Source organism: Carettochelys insculpta, chromosome 10, assembly GCF_033958435.1.
Source record: "Carettochelys insculpta isolate YL-2023 chromosome 10, ASM3395843v1, whole genome shotgun sequence".
Lineage (NCBI taxonomy): Eukaryota > Metazoa > Chordata > Testudines > Carettochelyidae > Carettochelys > Carettochelys insculpta.
In genome coordinates this window covers 22,535,355-22,556,509 of record NC_134146.1, presented here as the reverse complement: position 1 = coordinate 22,556,509, position 21,155 = coordinate 22,535,355, and the positions used below count along the sequence as shown (strand labels likewise).

Sequence of the window (21,155 nt, the reverse complement as noted above, 5' to 3'; positions counted from 1 at the left end):
CATCATCCTTTGGTGCTTTTATTCCCTTCTGTTTAGATGTTAGCATGTTAGGACAGGGACTGTCTCTTGTTATGTTTATAGAGCACAAATGGCACCTAAGGTCTATTGGGCCTCTGGGCGCTACTATAACAGGCCTGTACTCAGTGCATCCTCCCCTGCATGTCTGATTTCTCTCCCTTCCTCCCTGGTGCACTGTGCAGGGAAAGCCTGCAGGGCAAGATGGGGTAATCCACACAGTACCATGGGAGTTGCAGTTTATAGCCCAGCTCCCTGCCAAGAGCGTTGGCCCTGGATCAGCAAAGGGACTAATTTCCTAGCATGCCCTTGGCCGCTAGCAACAGGAAAGGGAGTGGGACAAGGGACTGTTGTTTTCACTTACACTATTGCAGCAAGATCTCAGAAGATAATTTCTATAAACCTTTATTATTGTACAATTTTTAATATGTTATAACAAAATAATTTTACCAATCATTGTTTCCACTCAAATTTTTCATTAACCTCTTATGCACACTTATTGCGTGACTATTTTGAGCTCCTTTATGTTTTAAAAAAGTACACACACACAGAGAAATTCCAGTGTATGGGCCTGTATAATAAGTGTGATAGCAGGCTGGGAGTCAAGCTTTCACAGATATAACTTCATATTTTTCATTAAATGAAAAGATCTAAACACTTGATTTATTCCAAAACAATCAATAAGTTAGTACCTTCTGGTGTTTTTCCTGGTAACTCAAAAAACAAAAAGTAGAGTGAAAAATAAACATCTATTCATTCTTTTATCTCCATCTTGAGTCAGTGCCAGAATCGTTAGTTTTAATAAAAAGACAGAAATTTTAATGCCTGGAGGACTTGGGTATTTTAAACTCGGGAGTTGGGGTGGAGACTTCGTCTTTTCTTTTCCATTCAAGATTTACATATGAACGTATCCACTTTGCTACTAGTTCTTGTCATTTTCTCAGAATGTGTTGGAAGTCTGTATAACACTTACAGTAAAGAGCAATGAAGCAAGTAATTGCTAAAAATAAATAAATAGGATTTTAAAAATGCAATTGTGATATGTATAATGGATCAAAAATACACAAAGAGGAAAACTGTTCCACATGAGGTAAGGCAGCCTTACAGGAACATCTGCGAACGAATAAATTTTCTCTGCATCAGTAGATTCTGCATTAGCTCTGTGGACCTGGCGCCCACAGGGGCAGTTTGTTAGGCATTCTGGGACAGATGGTCACCCTCTCTTTTTGGACATTGGATTTCAGTGAGGAGGATGTGTGCGTTAGTTATCTCTTACTGCTTTGAGTTCTTCTGTGACTGTGGTCACCACCATAATCCACTGTATTACTCAGGCCCATAGTCTTGGATTCACCCCCTCTCTGTCTGTGCCCATCAAGACAGTACCCAAATTTTGTAACTTCTCCATACCATCTTTAATATCCAGACTTTTCTTTCTGACCACACAATGAGAACTCCCACACAGGTCTTCCATCTCCTCTGTGAAAGCCTTCTTCCCTCAGTCTTGTTTCTTAGCTACCTATCTAGTCCCATTTGCATCCATTCAGAAATGCTGCTGTTAAAACCATATTCCTGGTCTGTTATTTCGGCCATGTCTATTGTCACGCAAATAAAAATAATAGTGGCAGCTTGCATCACAATGTCATAGGTATATGTGGAAGAGGAGACGCTGTTGAGAGCAAAGCGCTGAAGCAAAGCACCTAAGCCCAGTGATGTATTTTAGTTTTTGTCAAGGGTGAGATTCTGTGCTGAGCCTCTGAGCTGCAGCATAGAACTCACACCCCCAGAGAAGAAGGGGCTAAGGCAAAATTAAGCCACCTTGAGCCTTCCCACTAGTGAGCTGTTCCAGGGGCTGGGAAGACCCTCAATGTAACTTTATTTTGGAGACCAGTTTCTTATATTACACCTCACACCCCCAGGAATGTCTATGGGCTGCAGTGCATCCTGAAGTCTCTACACCACTGCTCTGTGGCCTCACCCTGAACACAATTCTCCTGCCCCCAGCATGCCTCTGATGCTCTGATGCCAGGATTTGCATGTGGGTCCTCACAGGGCAGCCATTCCCCCTGAGGACTCACTTTTTTTCCATGCCTGCAGCAGGGGAATCCTCCTTGCCTAGATGTTTTTAGGGCTCCACTCTGACCCATTTAGCTAACAAACAAGGTTTGGAGTGAGAGTGAAGATCTAAGCCCAGATACTATGAACATGAGCTGTTGAGTGTTTTGTGTTTTTTGTGAACTTAGTGAGGACTTTGAATTAGGAAGAGCTCTTAATAGTGTTCTGCCGCTGCTGCACATTTCTTACCTACTTGGGACTCAGTGATATGGTACAAAGAACAGTTTTACACAGGTGCCCATCGGCTGCATTGAGTCATTCACCCTGTGTCTTGTTTCCTTTAATAGGGTTGGCATAGATCCAGATGAAGATCTTAAAGCAGAAGCTTCAAGCCAGGCAAGTTACAGCTATTGATATTATCTGTTTTGAATAGTATAATGTTCGGTCATGTTTAGTTCAAGTTTTTCAGTGGAGATCTTTAGAAGAGGGTTATCTCTGATATGAATGCAGAAGATGCACAAAATAGTTGGCGCTTTATAACATTTTGTAACGTGTGTTGGAAAGACAGGTACCTACGTTTTTCAGTTTTATTGGCACACCAGAATAACTTTATCTGAAACTGGGTTTTGAGGAATGCATTACAAATAGATAACTAACATGATGAAATATTAGTAAAACAGTAGACTTGCTACTCTGATAAATTCAAAGTTTGAATTAGCTATCAGCTGCATTTGTGAAAACAAGAAAGATTTCAGAACAATATTTCGTTCCCTGGATTAAACAAAGGAGCAGCTCTGGCATCAGCGTAGGCCAGGTTGCTGACAGCATACGTTTGTCATTTTTAACATGGTCATCGGAGCAAACATCTGCGTAAAAAAAAAAAAAAAGAACTGTGAGCCAGTGGGAATGCAGGAGACTGTTTGGGAATCTGCATGTACTCAGTTACCCCGTGTTCTCTTTTTCGTAGTTAATGTTAAATACAGCATTGTGTTTTGCCCAAGGGCTAGTTAAGTTCCCCTGTTGAACATTCACAAGCAGACCCATTGATAGGAGTGGGGACAAAGGGGGCAGCTGCACTTGGCCCAGTGTTTCAAAGGGACCCAGAGCTCTAGCCACTACTGCTGCCAAAGTAGTAGCAGCAATGGCCAGAGCCCCATGGCCCTTTGAATTGCCGTGACAGCATGTGGCTGGGAGGAAGTATGGTGGAGGCCAGTGACATGGTCCCCAGGGCACTGAGGCATGAATACCCCAGGATCTAACCCTTCTGCCCTTGGCCTCACTCCTTGTGGGTGTGGAGCCACCCCCCTGCCCATCTTGCCCCGGGGTCACAGTGGCTTTCGGTGGTGCTATTCACAAGGCTGCTGTGTTTGGACCTACACACTGGAGCTGGTGCTTCTGAGCATCTCAAGAACTGAGTGGCTCCAGGCACCATCTCTTACTGTGGCGGCTCAGCTCACTTCCTGGGCAGAGAGCCTCCTTGACAGAGGAACTTCCTTGTCCCAGCAATGACCAACACTGAACCTTCTAAGACTTCCCAGGAGTTCAAACACAACCTTCACAGAATATCACCCATGTGGGCACTCTGGTTTATAATCTACCCTTTCGGAAATACAAGATCACAGAAGCAAAGAGACACACGTTTTACAGAGGAATTTCTAAAATTTCTTGAGACAGATCTAGGCAATCCAACACAACACCTGTACATCATTCCCTGACTCAGATTGCTCAGGGATTTGCTCAGTGTCCTTTCAGAGATCCAGCTCTTCGCTCCTCCAGCTCATATCTCCCTGACACCAGCATCCTTCAGCTTTAATTGGTCCAATGCTATAAAGAATCCTTCTCACTGAGTTCCTCCGTGAACTTTGCTGTTTCTGTTTTTAAAGGCTTGCACTAATACCTCTGTCTCTGTAGTCTCCTTCTGGAGATTTTCCTCTCTTATCTCCTCTAAAAATCTACTTTGCACCTACAGTAGCAATATAGACAGCAGTATGTTTTCCAGTTTACAGCACTGTAGAACATAGTGATCAACATCAGAGATTCTACTGCATGGAACAATATAGACATTATTTCACCCTGAATGTGATATTTTTCCCCCAGGGAGTTTGGGAATTGTGAAAATGCACCTACACTAGATGTCAGTACATGTGAATCTTAATTTTCTTCATTTTTGTATTAAAAATTAAAAAATTATATTTGTGAATGACGAGAAGGCACCCACTGACCTAAACTGTGTTCTGTTAATTAACACCTAGTTCTAATCTTAGCAACACAGTTGAGTAGGTGTGAATAAACATAACACATTTCATACCTAATTATATCGAAATCAGCATGCTTTATTGTAAAATATTTTTCCTAGCAAGGTAGTCTTGTTGTTCTGATTTCCTTTTTAAAATGTTTACTATTTTCATTTCTCTAACATGTTTACCTGTAGCTCTTACATTAATTTTTATTACCTGTAATATAGTTCTGTATTTTATTGTCCATGTCTTCTCTTTTTAATTTAGAACTATGAACTATTCTTTATTTTTCTATCAGATTATTTCTTAAAGTTTCCCCTATTCCTTCATCTATATATTTTCTTCTTTTCCTCTACTCTTTTAGATCATTAATTTTATTTTTCTTTATTTTTCTCTCATGGAACTTCTGGTATGAGTTTTTCTTTTCTTTTCATCCGTCTTCCATATTGACTTTCCATTTACTTCATATATGTGCTATTCTCTCTTTCATACTAGAGGATTTTTTGCCATATCTTATACTTAAATAATTACTTCCACCTGAAAGAGCCTTAAAACACAATTCAGTTGTATAAGGCATGTTGCAGCATGAAGCTCAGAGTGGGAAGTAGCATTCATATGCAGTAAATTTTTGGCTAAGGAGACTGGCACAAACCAAATTCATACTGCTGTGAAGAGTGCTATGTGAGCCTAAATGTCCAAAAAGAGCAGATAAGACCTTGATTTTTAAGGCTATGTCTACACTACAGTGATCTGTCGACAGAAATTAAGGTCGGAAGAGATCTTCCAAGTAAATGTCTGTCAACAGAGCACATTGACACATAAAAGCAGATTGCTCTATTGATCCGCAATGTGGACAGAAAGAGGCCAGACTTGCCGACCCTCTCTCAACAGAATGGCCAACCGAAGCACAGCAAACAGGGCTGCCTAGTGAACCGGAAGTGCTGTCTGTTGACAGAATCTCCCCCCCCAAGAGTGTCTACACAGCTTTTTTGTCAACAGAAACTGTCAACAAAGGCATTATTCCTCATCGTGGAGAGGCAGAACATTGTTGGTGAAAGTGCAGGGTTTTGTCGACAGCCTGTCAACAAAATGCATTTTGTGGGTAGACGTTCCATGTTTTGTTGACAAAACCCCTAAGTCTTCAGCTGAAGATGACACAGTTCATTGGGCAGAATCTATTTTATCTGATTCAGAAGGATGAAGGGCTGGCAAAGTCACCACAGTTGAGATTTGAAATTTTGACTCAGGTTTTCCCAACCAGAGGGACTTTCATACCTATTTCATTTACTGCATTAGAGAAAGAAACATGGTGGAACAGTCCAAAAGGCACGGTCCCAATAAGGGCCAGTTTGGATCTGGAATCTTCCCATTTGTGTCTTTCTTAGTTCTAGTCCCAGTTCTTGTATGAGAAGCAACAGACTGCTCTCTCTCTGTACCAGACAGATCTACTTCAACAGGGCTGGAGGAAGAGCAGGGGCATGTTCCCATTTCCCCTCTCCAGCAAACACCTGAGATAACAGACTAATGGCACAGACAGTGTTAGAGATGGTGTTCCAATAACAGTATTGTATGGCATTAGCCTGTTTTCAAACATACTTTATTGTCAGTCTCGGGTGTTATCAAATTATTTTGAGGTTTGAGTGTGGTTCTTGTAACTATCACACAAGATGACATGCAGAGAAAGCTCTGATTGCATGAAGAAGTAAAGAGAAGCTAACTTGACTTTTGACTATACTTTTTCTTTTACTACACTTTTGTCCTTTTTCTTTTCTGGCATTCACTATGTGCTGTATTTGTTGTTTTTCTATAGTCATAATCCTTGCACGTACTGTCCCTGAATACACAAAATCTGTCATATGCCAGGTTCCGAGTTGGTGTAAATCAGGGTAAATGCATTAAACTGCCGTAGAATTATACCCATTTACACCAGTTGTAAAGTTGGTGTTGAGTTCAGAATGGCTGCAGAATGGGCACTGGTCTGTGAAAGGCTCAAAGCTAATGGGTCTGTGAACGTGCAGACCCAATGGTCATTGATCCTTCTTTGCAAAATGGGATGCACATGCGGATGATACTTTTGCTGTTCTTGGGCTTCAGCAGGTGAGTAACTCTGAAGCCTTGAGGAAGTAATTCTATTCCCTCTTCCCCACACAAGATCCCCTATACAGAGCCCATATCTCTTTTTAGCCATAGCCAAGAGGATTAGAATTCTGCCCATGATTGGTTCAACTAAAGTTCTAAGACAATAGAAAGGATAAATGTGATTCTTTAGAATTCTTATGTACTGTCCACCCTAAATAGTGTTATGTCTGCACCCTTAGCTTCTCCGTGCTGCGAATGATAAGCCTGCTTTGACTCTGGAGAAATGTTTTACTATAGTCCCACACGTTGTACAAACCCATCTTGTTGTGTCTTCCAACATGGAAGGCATGTTGTATCCTGGACTTGGTAGTGAAAAGAAGATATTAGTGTATTTATTGGTAAAGAAAGACATCACTGTTGAACCCAGAAGAGTAGGACACACAGATTAGATTCAAGACCACCAGAAACAGAGGCTGAGTAATCGTACTCCATTATTGTGGCATTATGGAGCCACATCATTCAATATTGCCAGTAGATCACTGGCCTTTCTTAACAGTGAAGTATGTATCCTTCTGAGGCAAGATGAGTGATCCTATTTCTGAAGCTCAAGAAAATGTCATTGTGCTTGAGGAGAAAAAATATCCCCAAGTCTGTCCTGGTCAGATGCATTTGTGGTTTATCACTTTTGCTGGCAAGAGGAGATACAGGAAGCTATGCTTCAAAATGGCAGCTCTGGGCAGATTGGCCATAAACAACACCTGGACTTTGCAAATCCCTGATCTGCACACCATCCACATCAGGGTTCCCTCTGACTTCTTTTTACTTCTCTAGGTCTGTCTTCTCTCCAGTATATTTATCATCAAACCCTCTTGCAGAAACAGAAAATACAATAGGTTAGCTAATTTATTTCCACTCATTTATCAATGGGCTTTCATAACTCAGTTCTGAAAGGCTATCAATAATGTGTAAAAATAAATGAAATCAGTCCACTGCGTGTCTTACACAATTAGAATACAAACTCAAAAACCTATTTCTGATGACCAGGCCTACAGGATAAAAAGTCATTAAGCTGAGCTGCAAAGCCAGTCTGCTACAAAAAAGACAAAGAGCTTTCTAGCACTTCTTAAAGTAAGGATCTAATTAATTTTCTTGGAAAGAAAGGTGGTTGATAAAAGCTTTTAGTCAGCTGATTTAAATCTCTCTGCTATCCTGTTAGGTGCCATCACAGAGATTACATGAAAGAAAGCACTTTTTGGAAGTATTTTAGTGCAATACTCTAGGCTTGTTGTTGGTCTCAGGGGAAGCCCCAGCAGTTTTCTGTATAGCTCTGCATAACTCACCTGCTAAACTAAAGTTCAGTAAAAGAACTTTACTGAAGTCAAATGCATTTGACTGTTCGGTGTTTCTTTAGCTCCTGGGAAGGACAGTGTCCCTATGTTTTTATTCTTTTGTTCTTCTGGGGACCTGCAAATGTCTTTGTGAAAACACAGGGGTAGAGCCAAATTCACAGTCCATTTTGGTCAATTTCATGGTCATGGCATTTTAAAAATCATAAATGCCATGATTCCAGCTATTTAAATCTGATATCTCATGGTGGTGTAATTGTAGGGGGCCTGACCCAAAAAGAAATTGTGGAGGGATTACAATGGTATTGTGGGATGGGACAGTTGTGGTGCTGCTATCCTTGCTTCCACACTGCTGCTGGCTGGTGCTGCCTTCAGGCTGGGCAGATGGAGGACAGCAGCTACTGAGCAGGAGCCCAGCTCTTAAGGCAGTGCACCACCACCAGCAGTGCAGAAGTAAGGGTGGCATGGTATCACCACCCTTACTTCTGAGCTGCTGATGGTGGGGTGCTGCCTTCGGAGCTGGGTGCCCAGCTCTGGGTCACCACTCTCTGAAGTCAGCACAGAATTAAGGGTGGCAATACAGTGACACACAACACCCCCGAACACAGCTCTCTTTTGGGTCAGGATCCCAATTTAAAAAAAATTGTCTGTCAAATAAAATCTGTATAGTTCAGCATAAAAGCACATAAAAGACCAGATTTCATGGAGGAGAAAACTTGATGCAGTTTTCATGGCCGTGAACTGGGTAAAGCCCCACACATGGATTACCTGTGCGTAGGGCTTGGAAGTGCTGCCAGTTTCAGTTTATAGACAGCCAACATTCTGCTGGCAGAGTGTGCCAATTTCTTATCTCCCAGCCTGGCCACTAGCCAGCCCTGTGAGAAAGGCTATACTAGGCCAGACTTTAACCCTGCAGATCCCCGAGGAGCTGTCCAAGGTCAGGAGCAACCGCAGTCCCTACTGCTTCTGTGCCATCACTTGCTGGCATTGTTCCTGCAGAAACTCATTGGGACTATAGCTGATAGGAAGTCTAGGGGATCAAGCCCAAGCTTCTGCCCTGCTGGAATGCCCACATTGCTATTTTTAGTGTGTCAATGCAAGTCCTGCTAGCACAGGTCTGTCCGCCTGCATTGGGAGACCTCCTGTGAGCTATACCTTGCAGATAGAGTGACTGTATTTCCCCAAAGGGAAACCAGGACACTGCATATAACTAGCCCAAGGACCACCTCCCTCCCCACTACAGCATGGGGCTGACCCAAGCTGCTTGTCCAGGCCCTGCCCCCTCCTCCCTGGATTGAGAGCTGGTTTTGCTGCTCGCCCACACCCTGCCTGTCCCCCATGGAAGGCTGGGGCTTATATAGCTGTTTTCACAAGCCCTGCCTCCCTGCTGCATCTCCACTCATCTCTTCATTTGCCTCATTTGCTATTGCCAACTGATCACTTCTTCCACAAAAGCTGGGACAGCCAGGGCAGGGTTTAGAAAGCAGGGACTGTCCCAGCCAAAACAGGGTATACAGTCACTGTACTTAGGGTTTTAAATAAAGCCCAATTCAATCAATGTAGAGGTTTCTATAGACTTTGGGCGGGTTGAATCAAGCCTTAACAATGTGCCACCCTATGACTGTGAACCTTACCCGATCATGGTATGTATAAGACACAAAAATGTTTGTATTATTAGCTGACAATAGAAACAATGTGACAAATTAAACTGAAAAATGAAGGAATTTTTTTCCATTAAACATTCCATGGAAAATGAAACTTCTTTACAAATAACTTAAAGGTGAATAAAACTCTAAGGGAGTGTGCTATTTGGAATGCTTATTCCCATTTGTATTCCCATCCTGTTGTTAATTCTGATGCAATTTTTACATAATGCCCAGAGCATAACTAATTAGCCATCTAATATATGAGAGGGCTGCAAACGTACAATTCCAGACTCAGCATGATCCTGCTACCTCTTCAGTGAGAGGCTGGCCCCTGCGCCCAAGCAGAGCCTGGCTGCAGTCAGCCTGCAGAATGGAGACCAATGTTTGGAATCAGTACAGGAAAATATTGAAAAGTATCTCCAGGAGTGTTGTGGGTTCTGCGTGCATTGTAGTTTGTTTTTTTTTCTTTTCAAGCAAAGAGAAAAAAATGGAAAGAAAACTAGTATCATAATTATCGGCATATTATGATCCCTTTGGAATGATCTTTTTGTAAACCATAAACAAATACCATCTGAGCTTGGCAGAAATAAGCTTCAGCAATCCCACTACAGCAATATAACAGAAATATCATTTTTATTGATCTCAGAATATAGAACTTCTCAGCTGCTTAATAAAATTGGAATAATTAATATAACTAAATGCTGAATTGTTCCACTCAAGTACAAACACAGCAAGGAGAAATGTGCTGAGGATCTAATTTGCCCCTGAACAAATTCATGTACTGAGATGAAATCTGGCCCAGAGAGGGTTTGAGGAAGGGGCTTAATAAAAATTGTGGGTAAATGCAACTTGGTTTGACAAGTATTGGTATTATCAAAACTTTGTTTTGTTTATGTTTCGAAAACTCTTTAGATTTTATTATATGTTTTTATTTTGCAGAGAGCAAGTACTGCAGGTAAGAACACAACCAAGGCTGAGAGTGCATGGCTGTTCAGAATATGGTACGGGTTTGATCATAAGTATCCTTTTATTTTTATAAACGGTGGGCATGAGGTTTGTTACTCAGAGCACATTGGAAAAGCTTCAGAGTTCAAATATCACCAAAAAGTGAAATGAAATTGCAGCCTGTGTAAGAAGTGTGACAAAGTCCCTTGTCAGCCTCTGAGGGTCCCTGCGCTTCCTGGCAGATCTGTGCTGCCTCAGAGACTCACGGAGGCCCGCCTTTTGCCCAGGCCGTTCCAAAGGCAGTGGTCTCCACTTAGCGAGCCATCCTCATCATAGGCAGGACCAGTACAGGGAGAATAATACCAGTCCCCTTGCAGGCCCACCCCTGCTCCAGTAAAGTGATCCCTTGGGGGAAGGGTGGGGGGGTCGAGACCCACCCTCTACCCTGGACTCCAGCCCAGGGTCCCTATGAAAACAAGAGGTAACCGGCAGGACCTTCACCCCTGCCCCAAAGTAGTAGCCTCACCCTGGGCCACTTCGCCCACCACTTCCCCATGGTACCTTTTCGCTATGCTCCTGCTCCTGCTCCTCTGGTGCACCTCCCAAAACCTTTCCCCCACTACCAGATGGGGAGCCTTTTGTAGGGAGCACAGGGCCTATCTGACCAATGAAGGTCTGGGCCTAGACAGGGAACAGAAATGCATTGGCCCACCACCCAGTATACTGTCCTTCCAGAAGGCTCCGGACGCTTCCAGGTAAGGGTCTACCACCGGGTTTACCACAGAAGACAGAATGAAAGAGTTCAAACACAGTACTGAAATAGGCAAGCACAGTTGTGGCACATTCCTAAATGAGCCAACAGGGAAGGAAAGCGAATCAGGCTGGAAACACCTGTCCAAATCAAAGTTCCGTCAACTTATTAAAACTAGTTAAGCCTATCTATTTGCAGGCTACAAAATGTGTGCTGGAATGAGCCAGTTCCCATGTTGTCGTTCCCGCATGGGAGTGAATTTGGTGCTCAGGAAGTGAGACATTTAAGACCATACAAAGCCTGATTGTAGCTGGTCAAGTGAGCAAGGGCCAATGAAGTCTACATACGCAGGGTCCAGACATAATCATGATCTCTGTGCTCCTCAGGGCACAGAGGTTACTGTCTGCTTGTACATCTTGACTCAGGAGCCACTGCAGGAAGGGGTGAAGTATTGGCACCTTCCCAACAGGCATGGTCCAGGTTGCTGTGAAGTATCAGATGCTTTACCATTGTCTTTTGGGGGGCACCCTACATAATATAAAAACCCAAATGAAGAAATGACCTGGCTCTCCAATTCAGGACAATAACCCTTTATTCCTGCTCACTTTAGAAAGTTTGACTTCCAAGCCTTTTATATTTCAAGAAAGCATTAAATTGCTAAGTGACTTTTGAAGAGATTCTCAAAATGAAAGCAAATTTACATCTTAAGTAGCAATCTATCTTCCAGTCTGGTAATAATCTTTCTCCAGTGTTCTCATTTCCAAAGGCTGCAGCCCTGCCATTATCCTACAGACAGTTTTTCATTTTTTAAAAAATATTACTTTTACATTTTATTTATGCTGAAGACTTATGCTCAAATCCCTGTGGAGAAGGATGGTTCAACCCACTAATACTTGGACTCACAGCTCAGAGGTTTTCTGCAGTGTGAGTCACAATTCTGCTTCTGAAATATGTTCCTGTTCCTTAGAGAGAGAAATTATCCAACCAAACTTTTCTCCAATATCTATATCATATTTCTAGCAATGTTATGAAGTTGTACTGCTGAATGTACAAGAAGAAATTAATACAATTGTCGGGTGGTGCAACATTTATACCTAGTAAAGGATGCACAATAGATTGTGATAAAATTTTCAAAAAAAAGGTGTGGAAAAGTAATCATCTATCTGGCTGTGTACTTAGGAAGAGTCCATGCCAGTGACATTTCTCTGGCCTGACATTTGCTTTATGGTACAAAGACATATCTACCCACTCTTCTGGTAATAAAATCCCAAATGTGTGTTTATTTCATGCAAAGCAGCACAACTGCAGCAATCAAAAGGTTACCTTGTTTCTTGCTGGCATTGTGAATGATTTCCTAAATTGACTTGCAGAATGTTTTAGAGTCTACATTATAAATTCACCCAGTTGGGGCCAGATCCAAAGCCAGTTCAAATCAATAGGGGTCTTTGTGTTTGCTTCAGTAGGCATTAGATTTGGTCCTAAATACCTAAGAAAAATACATCTCATTCTAACATTGAGGCTACGTCTAGATTACAGCAATTTGTCGACAGACGTTTTTGAGTATTTCTGGAATTATTTACCATTCTGACGTATTCCTCCAAGTCTAAAGGACAGATATGTGGTCTTCCGTCTCACCTTGAATCAATTATGCAGAATTGCACTGATTTTAAAGGCTTGCAACTTTTTGTAAATTTAGTAGATCCTGTTTTCTTTTTCCTCCCTCCCTGTGGCTTGTTTATGGGCTAATGGAACATTTTACTTCATAGGCAGATATTAGAAGTGTGATGGAGAAGGTGTGTGAACACATAAAAGCCTTTCTTTTGCTTACCAAAAGCAAAATTATGCATTCCTGAGGCAGAAAAACTGACAGTCAAAGCAAATTTCACCGTCTTATGATCTTCAGCTGAACCTTCCCTATCTGATGACTTGTCACTGTCATGCCAGAGACAGATGCCTTGGAAGGAAATGGGGAGTTGCTATAGCAATGTCTTTTGAATAGAATTTTGTCCTTCCAGGTGGGAATGTAACTTCCTAGTTAGTAAAGTTTTTAGTTAGTGGTGATATCTCTCACTTATGCAGCAGCTTTTTAATCTGAAGAACACCAGATTGCCTTATTACTCTTTCCTGTTTGAACTGAAGTTTTGCCTACACACCTCAGTCAGGGACCAGGAAACATTTGTGCTGGGTGCTGTGCAAACACAGAAGAAGATAGTCCTTACCCCAGAGAGCTTACAAATGGAGTATAAGACAAGAGACAATTGAATGAAGACCAGCAGGGGAATACAAAATGGGGGGAAAAAGCCAGTATTGGTCAGTATGACTGGCAGTGGTCTCGACTCATAAACAGACTAATCATTGTCAAGGTTTTGTAGTCATCATCGCAAAGAGGAGTTATAATTAGGTAGCTTTTTCAGATGCTTCCAGGAAACAATTCTCAAGCATGATGGGCAGCATCACAGAACGCATGAACATGCTTGTTGGAAAATTTAATAAGTGGGTGATGGAGGCCTGGACCAAATGATAATCCTTGCATGGTCACCACTGAGCTACAGTGGCTTGGTTGGAGCCCTCACAGGCACGCAGAACAGGAATTTAGAGAAGGAAGCAAAGCTTCAGTTACTCATATACCAGAGATGAGTACAGTACAGGAACATAGATAATAAAATTCAGACTCTCTGAAAACCAAGATATGAAGTCTAATGCCTCCGCTCTAACCAAAAAAATTCTTAAGATCTTTAATTACCCAAAGTGATCAGGATTTGGCTTTCAGCTCTCCTTTCAGTTGTCACTTAAAATGGCAATCTGCTGCATAACATCCTGAAAAATTAGCTCATTGCTTCCTTAGGGGCCCATTCACCTGGCCACTGAAGCTCTTTAAGTGCTAGAAGTCTGCTTGTGGTGGTCACACGAAGGACTGATCTATACAGAGACTGACTTTGCCTGGTGTAGAAGGGGAAATTGGAACACTCTCCCACTGTGTGGCTGGATCTTGGTGAAGGGAACTGACAGCTGGCTGCCCCAAGAGTTCATGCAAATTAGTTCCTTGCCTCTTTGAGCAGCATCATTTGGTATTTTTATTCCATCCTCCTCTCTCATTCTGGAGCCATAGAGAGACTGAGAGTTACAAAAGCCCAAGGATTGTGCAGCCCAGGAGCAAGAGGGGCATGATCTGTTCTATACTTATGCGTGGGGGAGTTGACACTCTGCAACTGATCTTCCAGGGCTCAGTTTTCCTGTGTGCGTGAAGATGCAGCAAAATCAATCTCTCTGTGCTCGGCAATCAGCCATGGTTCTCCACGCTGACATGCAGGGTAAGGGACATCAGCATGAGCCTGAATATCCCTGATCTAGCCCGGGGAACACAGCTCTAGCTATGCTAAAAGCGTGGCTAGAATTATGTATCTGGTATTGACTTTGATCCCCAGTAATGACCAGGCCTTCGTTTGTATGGTACAGCATGTAGGAAATAAGAGGGACCTTTCCCAGTGCCAGTCGCTATAGTTGAGGTTGAATGGGAGCTCCTGCCACCTCAGAGAGGGGCTCACTTCTCCCTCTTTCCATAACAGTTGTGATTACTTTTCATGATGGTAGCTCCCTGAGCTGAGGAGTGCCTCTTCTTTCTTAGTTAGCAGCACCACTAAGTCTGTGAGATAGTCTTTGGAATGGTCACTTGTTTTCAGTCTCCTCCTTAGTTGGTCATCTGACAACCCAGAAAAAAACTCACCAATAATGTCAGGGAGGCACTATCCCTAGGAAAAAGGTAAGCAATTGTGCAATATATTAGGTGGTCATTACCAAGGAGGAGGGCCCATTTGAAAGCTGAACCATTGCAGGGGCCAAGTGTATCATAGAGCTTCCTCAGATACAAGACCTGCAGGATTAGGTTTGGGTTCCGTAGGGCCCCCAGAAACAATAGTACTAATTGCAACAATTGCAATCGCTCTGAACTTGCTTAAGAATTCATCCAAACAACCTCATTGTGGACATGTTTTCTGGATTAGAAAGCTGGCCTTGAAAACTCAGTGTTTTTTGCTGTTGTGTGGAGAATCACTACGTCTGATTTGGGGTTCTCTCTTGAACCTTTTCAGGGACACAAGACCATAGAGATCTTGCACATTAATTTAATAAATAAATACAGCCAACGATCAACACACATTAAAAGTGTTCTCAGTTTGTCCTTCATTTGAGAAAAGGAAACCTTAGAATAAAAAATTCTTAAATAATTCTCCACTGAATATGAAATTGAAGGAGTCCCGTGTATAAAATTGCTCTCATGTCAGTTGTCTCTTAAACTGTTTACATCCTGACAATCTCATAGACAAGAGAGGGGAATAGGACTGCACTATACAAGACATAATTTTAACTGTCAAGCTTGTTTCTCCTGCATGAGAAGTACAACTTTTTTCAAATTAGTTTGTCATCAGTGTGATGTGTGAAAACAGAGAACATTATTTAAACTTTGTATTCAGCGTGCAGACTCTGAGTCCGAATTTGAAACATAAGGAAGATTCCTATAGATATTGCCTATGCCTAGTGATATGGCTATTGCAATATACACAGTTATTGCTGGGAAAGCCTGTCCTAGAATTCAGCGTTCTTCACTTGTCATACTGCATGGGACCACACTGGCAGTTCAATGAAATCAGTATAGTAGTTCTAAGATGACAACAGGGCATGTTTAAAAGTTTAATCCCTGGGCATTTTCTATCTTTGAAGATTAAAAACAGTATTTCACAATGTAGATCTTCCCATTTGTCTGTGTGTTGCATATAGCAAATATAGTTTGACTTATCATCATCTGTTAGTTTGTCAATAAAAACTCTTAACTCGCACCCCTCCATAGCTTAATAATCACCTTACAGACACCAACACACCCCAAAGAGGAAGTTGCAAGAGGACTTCTCAGTGTTACTAAAACTTGCAAATCTCTACTGTGTGTGACAGAAAGGATTAGGGGAAATAAGAGGAGTGCTGCAGGGATGAAGAGGAAGGTCATGACTTCATAAAATCTATTAGAGCAGAGGTCGTTCTCTCCTTGTCTGGGTTTCCAACCTATCCATCATTCTTACTTCTTCCTAGACCAGTCTCTCTTTACTGAGTGGAGCTGTAAAGTCTTAGCAAACAAAGAAGCAGAGAGAAAGAGCAGGAGTAATAGTGTTCCCACAAATGATGGTGGTAGTTTTAATGTGATTCATTGCCATTAATTAGAATCTGAGAATTCTTGACATTTCTGATTGAATTTGCACCTGGATTATAGGGCACAATGGCAAAAAATTAGATTATGTTTTTGATACTGGATGCCCACTCCATAACATCTGGTGCATTTTCTATAGTGACTGGCCTTCATCCAGGTACTTCAATAAGGAGGGAGAGTCACAAAAATCTGAATACAAAACTATCACTGGTTAGACATAATAGTAAGTCTAGGTGTCTAGAATTCATTCTCAGTTTCATGAATCAGTGAAAATAGGTGATATTTTGGAACAGGAATAGACATGTTACACATAATGCCCAGTCAAAATTACTTCAGATTTTTTGCAAACGTAACCCTTGCTCTTTAATTTTAGAGAAGCTGTACCATAAATGATGTGACTTTATCTGAGCCAATGAAGACTCTCCATATCCACCCCCAGAAAATCTATTGGCAGCCTCCGACAGGATTCTTATATTGTTCACAGTCCCAACAGTGGAGGAAGTTATAAATCTTTCAAAGGGTCACACAAATATCCAAAGTTTTAATAATTATCCAAATCATTCAGGTAAGCCAACTGAAGCTGGAAACCACAAGACAGATTCCTTGAGGGTTTCTGGCTATTTTCTCCTTTTGCTCATCCAGGAAGTATAGTTAGAAGAGTCTTGTATCCTGCTTTCCATATCATTCATTGGTTCCTAATTAAACCATGAACCTTTTCCAGTTTGATGCAAGCCATTTCCCTACGGTTAGCCTGCAACATTCATGAACAGTGCCTAGTATGGACAGATCAGCTATTGTCACAGAGCCAAAAAAGACTAATCTGTAATATACAGAAATGGGTACATGGATTTTTGTTCAAACCAGAAAATGATCCTCTTTGAGCAAATATTAAGCACAAATATCCTTATTGCGAAAGAAATCTGAGTGTTTCATTCACAACAAGATACAGACAATGGAGAAGACATTCACAAAAAAGCAACACAAACTGTAGCCGTGGCAACTAATTTAAAAGGACAGATTTAAAAATTAGTGACTTCGTGGCAGCTAATGGAGAACATTATAGCCTATTAAAAAGTGAAGGCTTTCGCAAATCAAAGCAGGAGAGCATGACTGGATGGAACGAGAGGCTATAACTAGAAGTAATGAGAGGAAGTTTAAAAAAAAAAGTGAAAATTGAGACTTACTCACTCCTGACAAAGAGATTTAACAAAGTGTGTAGAATGTTCTCTAACAGCAAATTGGAACGTCAGTTGTTTTGTACTTTTAATATTGGAATGATTAAAATAGCAGAAAATACGCTGTAAAGAACAAACCTGTACTGGCAGGAGAAAGAACTAGGTCTATCAGCTCTTTTCCATTTCTAATGTCTATCCTTTTATGGTTACATAAAATACCACCAAAATTGTTATTCTTGAAGTAGATGTTATCAGACTGAAGACTTTTACATTGCTAGTAGCAAAGCCATTACAGTGAATTTCTTGAACTCTACTCTATATTCTTCATAGTAATGTGCAGTGCTGCTGCCTTTGAAGGAGTAAGTAAGAGATGTGGGGAAAACTTTATTGGATTTCAAGAAAATCAATGTTCAAAGTAAACAATGAGTGTTGCAGACCTGACATAGGTGGGAAAGGACAATTGAGTCATCATTATTGGATTTTTAAAAGATGGAAATGCTTTTGTATTAAAAAGAAATTCACCAAAGAGTCAAAAAATTCATAAGCTTTTAAAGTTATTTATTGAACTTTTTCTAGAATCTTAAAGAGACAGCTGTGGTCAAATACTACCCTCAAAGCCCTGTGGATGTTAACTGATTTTGGAGGAAGTTGCACTTTGGTACTGAAGGCAAAATTTGACCCACAATCTGAGGGCAATGTGGTGGCCAGTACTTAGAATTTATTACTGACATCATGATTCCCATGAGCTGGCGCATCTTCTAGTTCAGCTGTACCAGGAGTTGTCAGACAAGGTGCTATATGGGGAATTCTCAAACAGTTCTCAGTTCTGAATACTACTGTCTCATGGACTCCTCCCTTCAGATCACAGCTGTGTGTTCCGTCTTCTCCCATTTACAGCTTCATAGCATTCTTGCGGTAACTATGTCAATTGTTTGCATGAAACAGTAATACCAGTAAAGAGAGAGAGAGAGAGAGAGAGAGTGTGTGTGTGTGTTTTCATTAGAGCTGGCTAGAAACTAGAATTCCTGTTCCGCAGCAAATGTCCAGAATTTCCAAACCAATTTTTCAAAAAGAGAACACAAAGCAGAGCAGGCTTCTGACATTCTGGGATCCTGGGTTCCCAATAATCCAGGAGACTGCACACTTTGGGATCTGGGATTCCCAGGGCTTTTAAGCTCCCAACAGCCCACCCGAAAGCCTGGACCCCCAGCAGTCTATCTGGTGGGCTTCTGGATGCAGGTGGGTGAACTGAGGAAACCTAGACAGGCTGTCCCATTGGGGCTCTGCCTGGTTCCACTGAAACTAACATGTAACCATGTTTGTTTGAACTGTTGGAACAAAGTAACTGTGGGCATTTTCAATATCAAATCTACATTTTAAAACCAAAAATGCCTTCCATCTGAAAATTTCTGACCTGCTGTAACTGAAGCACATTTTAGCAGCTGGACTTAAGGCACTGCAGGTTGAAACTCTCTAGTCCAGCAATCTCTCGTCTGGCAACATCCGTAATCTGGAATGATTTTAATTAGCTGGATGACCCCTTTTCATGAGTGTGGCCAAATTTCCCATAATCCCATGAAGTTTATTTCCAGCCACTAGTCCTGGCTCTCAGTGTTCTGTGCTCTTATTTAGCTGTAATTTACCCCTAAATGTCTTCTAAGAGCCCAGTAAACAGTGAAAGTGTTGGTAATGTAGCTAGACAATATTGACCTCCTGTGGTTCAGCAAATTCTCTCATTCAGCATCAGTCAGGTCCTGAGGGTGTCATACTAGATTGGTTCAACCTATATTTTCAGGCCATTGCCACAATCTTTGTAAACTGATGATAGTCTTCATGGTTTTAGAATGTGTGTGCTGTATATTAGAGCTGAGAAATGTCAACCATGCCTCAACACTGATGGTTTGCTCTGGACCAAGTCCTGGAAATTATTGATCAGAGCAATGTTTGCTCACATCGTCATATGTGGGCACCAGGCCTTTTCAGATGTCCAGAGTGACCCAGGTCACTTCCAGCTTTTGAGGCCCCGAGCCATAATAAAAATAAAAAAAGACAACACAAAAACTATGTCTTTTGCCAAATCATGTCAGTTATTTGCTTAAATTTGCAGCTCTAAGCTGAGAGAGTGTGCAATATTTTGGTTCATTTGGGATTCACCTGAAAAAAAGTTGTGAAACTTACTCAATGCCAAAAAATTAACAAATGTTTAAGTTTGAGGGCCCCTTCTGAGCTTGAGACCAAGGTCACATGACCCTTCTGCCTTCCCCACCCATCTAATTGGCCCTGATGGGCACACACTACCTCACAGGAAATACCAGGCAGAATCAGGCCCTCAGGCAGGAGCCATGGTATGTGAAACTAAGTTGTTTTCTTTTTTTCCCATTGCACCTTGCAGTGTGGTTGTATTAAGCCACCATTCACACCTGTAGCAAGTTAGAGTTGGACAGTGGCAGAATTTAAAGCAAAAGGGAGATTTGCCGTCAACAGTAACAAGACTGCAAAAAACAAACTCAATTCTTCTCAGACATGTTTTCCACAGCGCTGATACATTAATAGTATTGACCCAAAGCCACGTGTTATTGTTTGGAGAAAGAGGCAACAGGAAAAATAACTACAGTGAAAACTCTTAGCACTTTAGGGCTATGTCTACACTAGCCAAAAACTTTGAAATGGCCATGCAAATGGCCATTTCGAAGTTTACTAATGAAGCACTGAAATACATATTCAGCGCCTCATTAGCACGTGGGCGGCTGTGGCACTTCGAAATTGACGCGGCTTGCTGCTGCGCAGCTCGTCCAGACGGAGCTCCTTTTCGAAAGGGCCCCGGCTACTTCGAAGTCCCCTTATTCCTATGAGCAGATGGGAATAAGGGGACTTCAAAGTAACCGGGGTCCTTTTGAAAAGGAACCCTGTCTGGACGAGCCACGCGGCAGCAACCCGCGTCAATTTCGAAGTGCCGCAGCCGCCCACATGCTAATGAGGCGCTGAACATGTATTTCAGCACTTCATTAGTAAACTTCGAAATGGCTATTTGCATGGCTATTTCGAAGTTTTTGGCTGGTGTAGACACGACCTAGGAAAAGCAAAACACTTGCCAGTTGTCTCTTTTAATTCCCAGTTCAGCTCTCCATCAGTTTCTGGCAGATATAGCACTCAAACTAAGGCTATGTCTACACTACAAGATAAATTCTAATTTAAGACAGTTAGCTCAATATTACAACAAGACTATCTTCACTGTAAATACCATTAGCTCAATTTAGGGAGCACTAATATTGATATAATATCATCGAAAATGTCTGGGTGTAGCATCAAGTTCAAATTTACAAGTTCAAATAAAGGCCAGTGTGGAAGCCCCACATCTTAAAATCGAATTTGTTAGCCTCCAGAAGTGTCCAGTATGTGCCCCACAGTGCCCCAGAGCACTCTGCTCCAGCTGCTGCTCTCCAGATGCCCAGGAATTAGATAACAGGAAGAACATGAATTGCAATTCGGGACCAGAAAGCCAGTGACTGTGAGGTCATGTTTGTATGAGAGGCTTAGAAACGTCTTTCTTTCTTTGCTATTAGCACAGTGAGCGCATGTACCCATTGCAAATAGCCCCAGCACGGAGTCTGTAGTTCTGTCTTTACCTCTGCTAGCTGAGCACTTGGTATTTTTTTCTGTGCTGTGTGGCACTAGCCACTGCCCCACCACACCATGTGGGAGCAAGGCTGCTGTG

General features: G+C 41.8%; 1 protein-coding gene across 3 annotated transcripts in view; it reads left to right on the top strand.

Annotated features, from left to right (window-relative positions):
• Positions 1-21,155, top strand: part of SLC9A9 (solute carrier family 9 member A9) — a 325,761-nt gene that overhangs the window by 244,598 nt on the left and 60,008 nt on the right. For 2 of the 3 annotated variants that reach the window (XR_012646757.1, XM_075003793.1), the window contains exons 13-14: positions 2,415-2,463; positions 10,315-10,330. Coding sequence is in view for 2 of the 3 variants with exons in the window: in XM_075003793.1 (XP_074859894.1) it covers positions 2,415-2,463; positions 10,315-10,330 (65 nt within the window). In the remaining variant the exon portion in view is untranslated. Of the gene's footprint in view, positions 1-2,414; positions 2,464-10,314; positions 10,395-21,155 lie in introns of all 3 variants that reach the window. The other variant, XM_075003792.1, reaches the window with a different exon arrangement.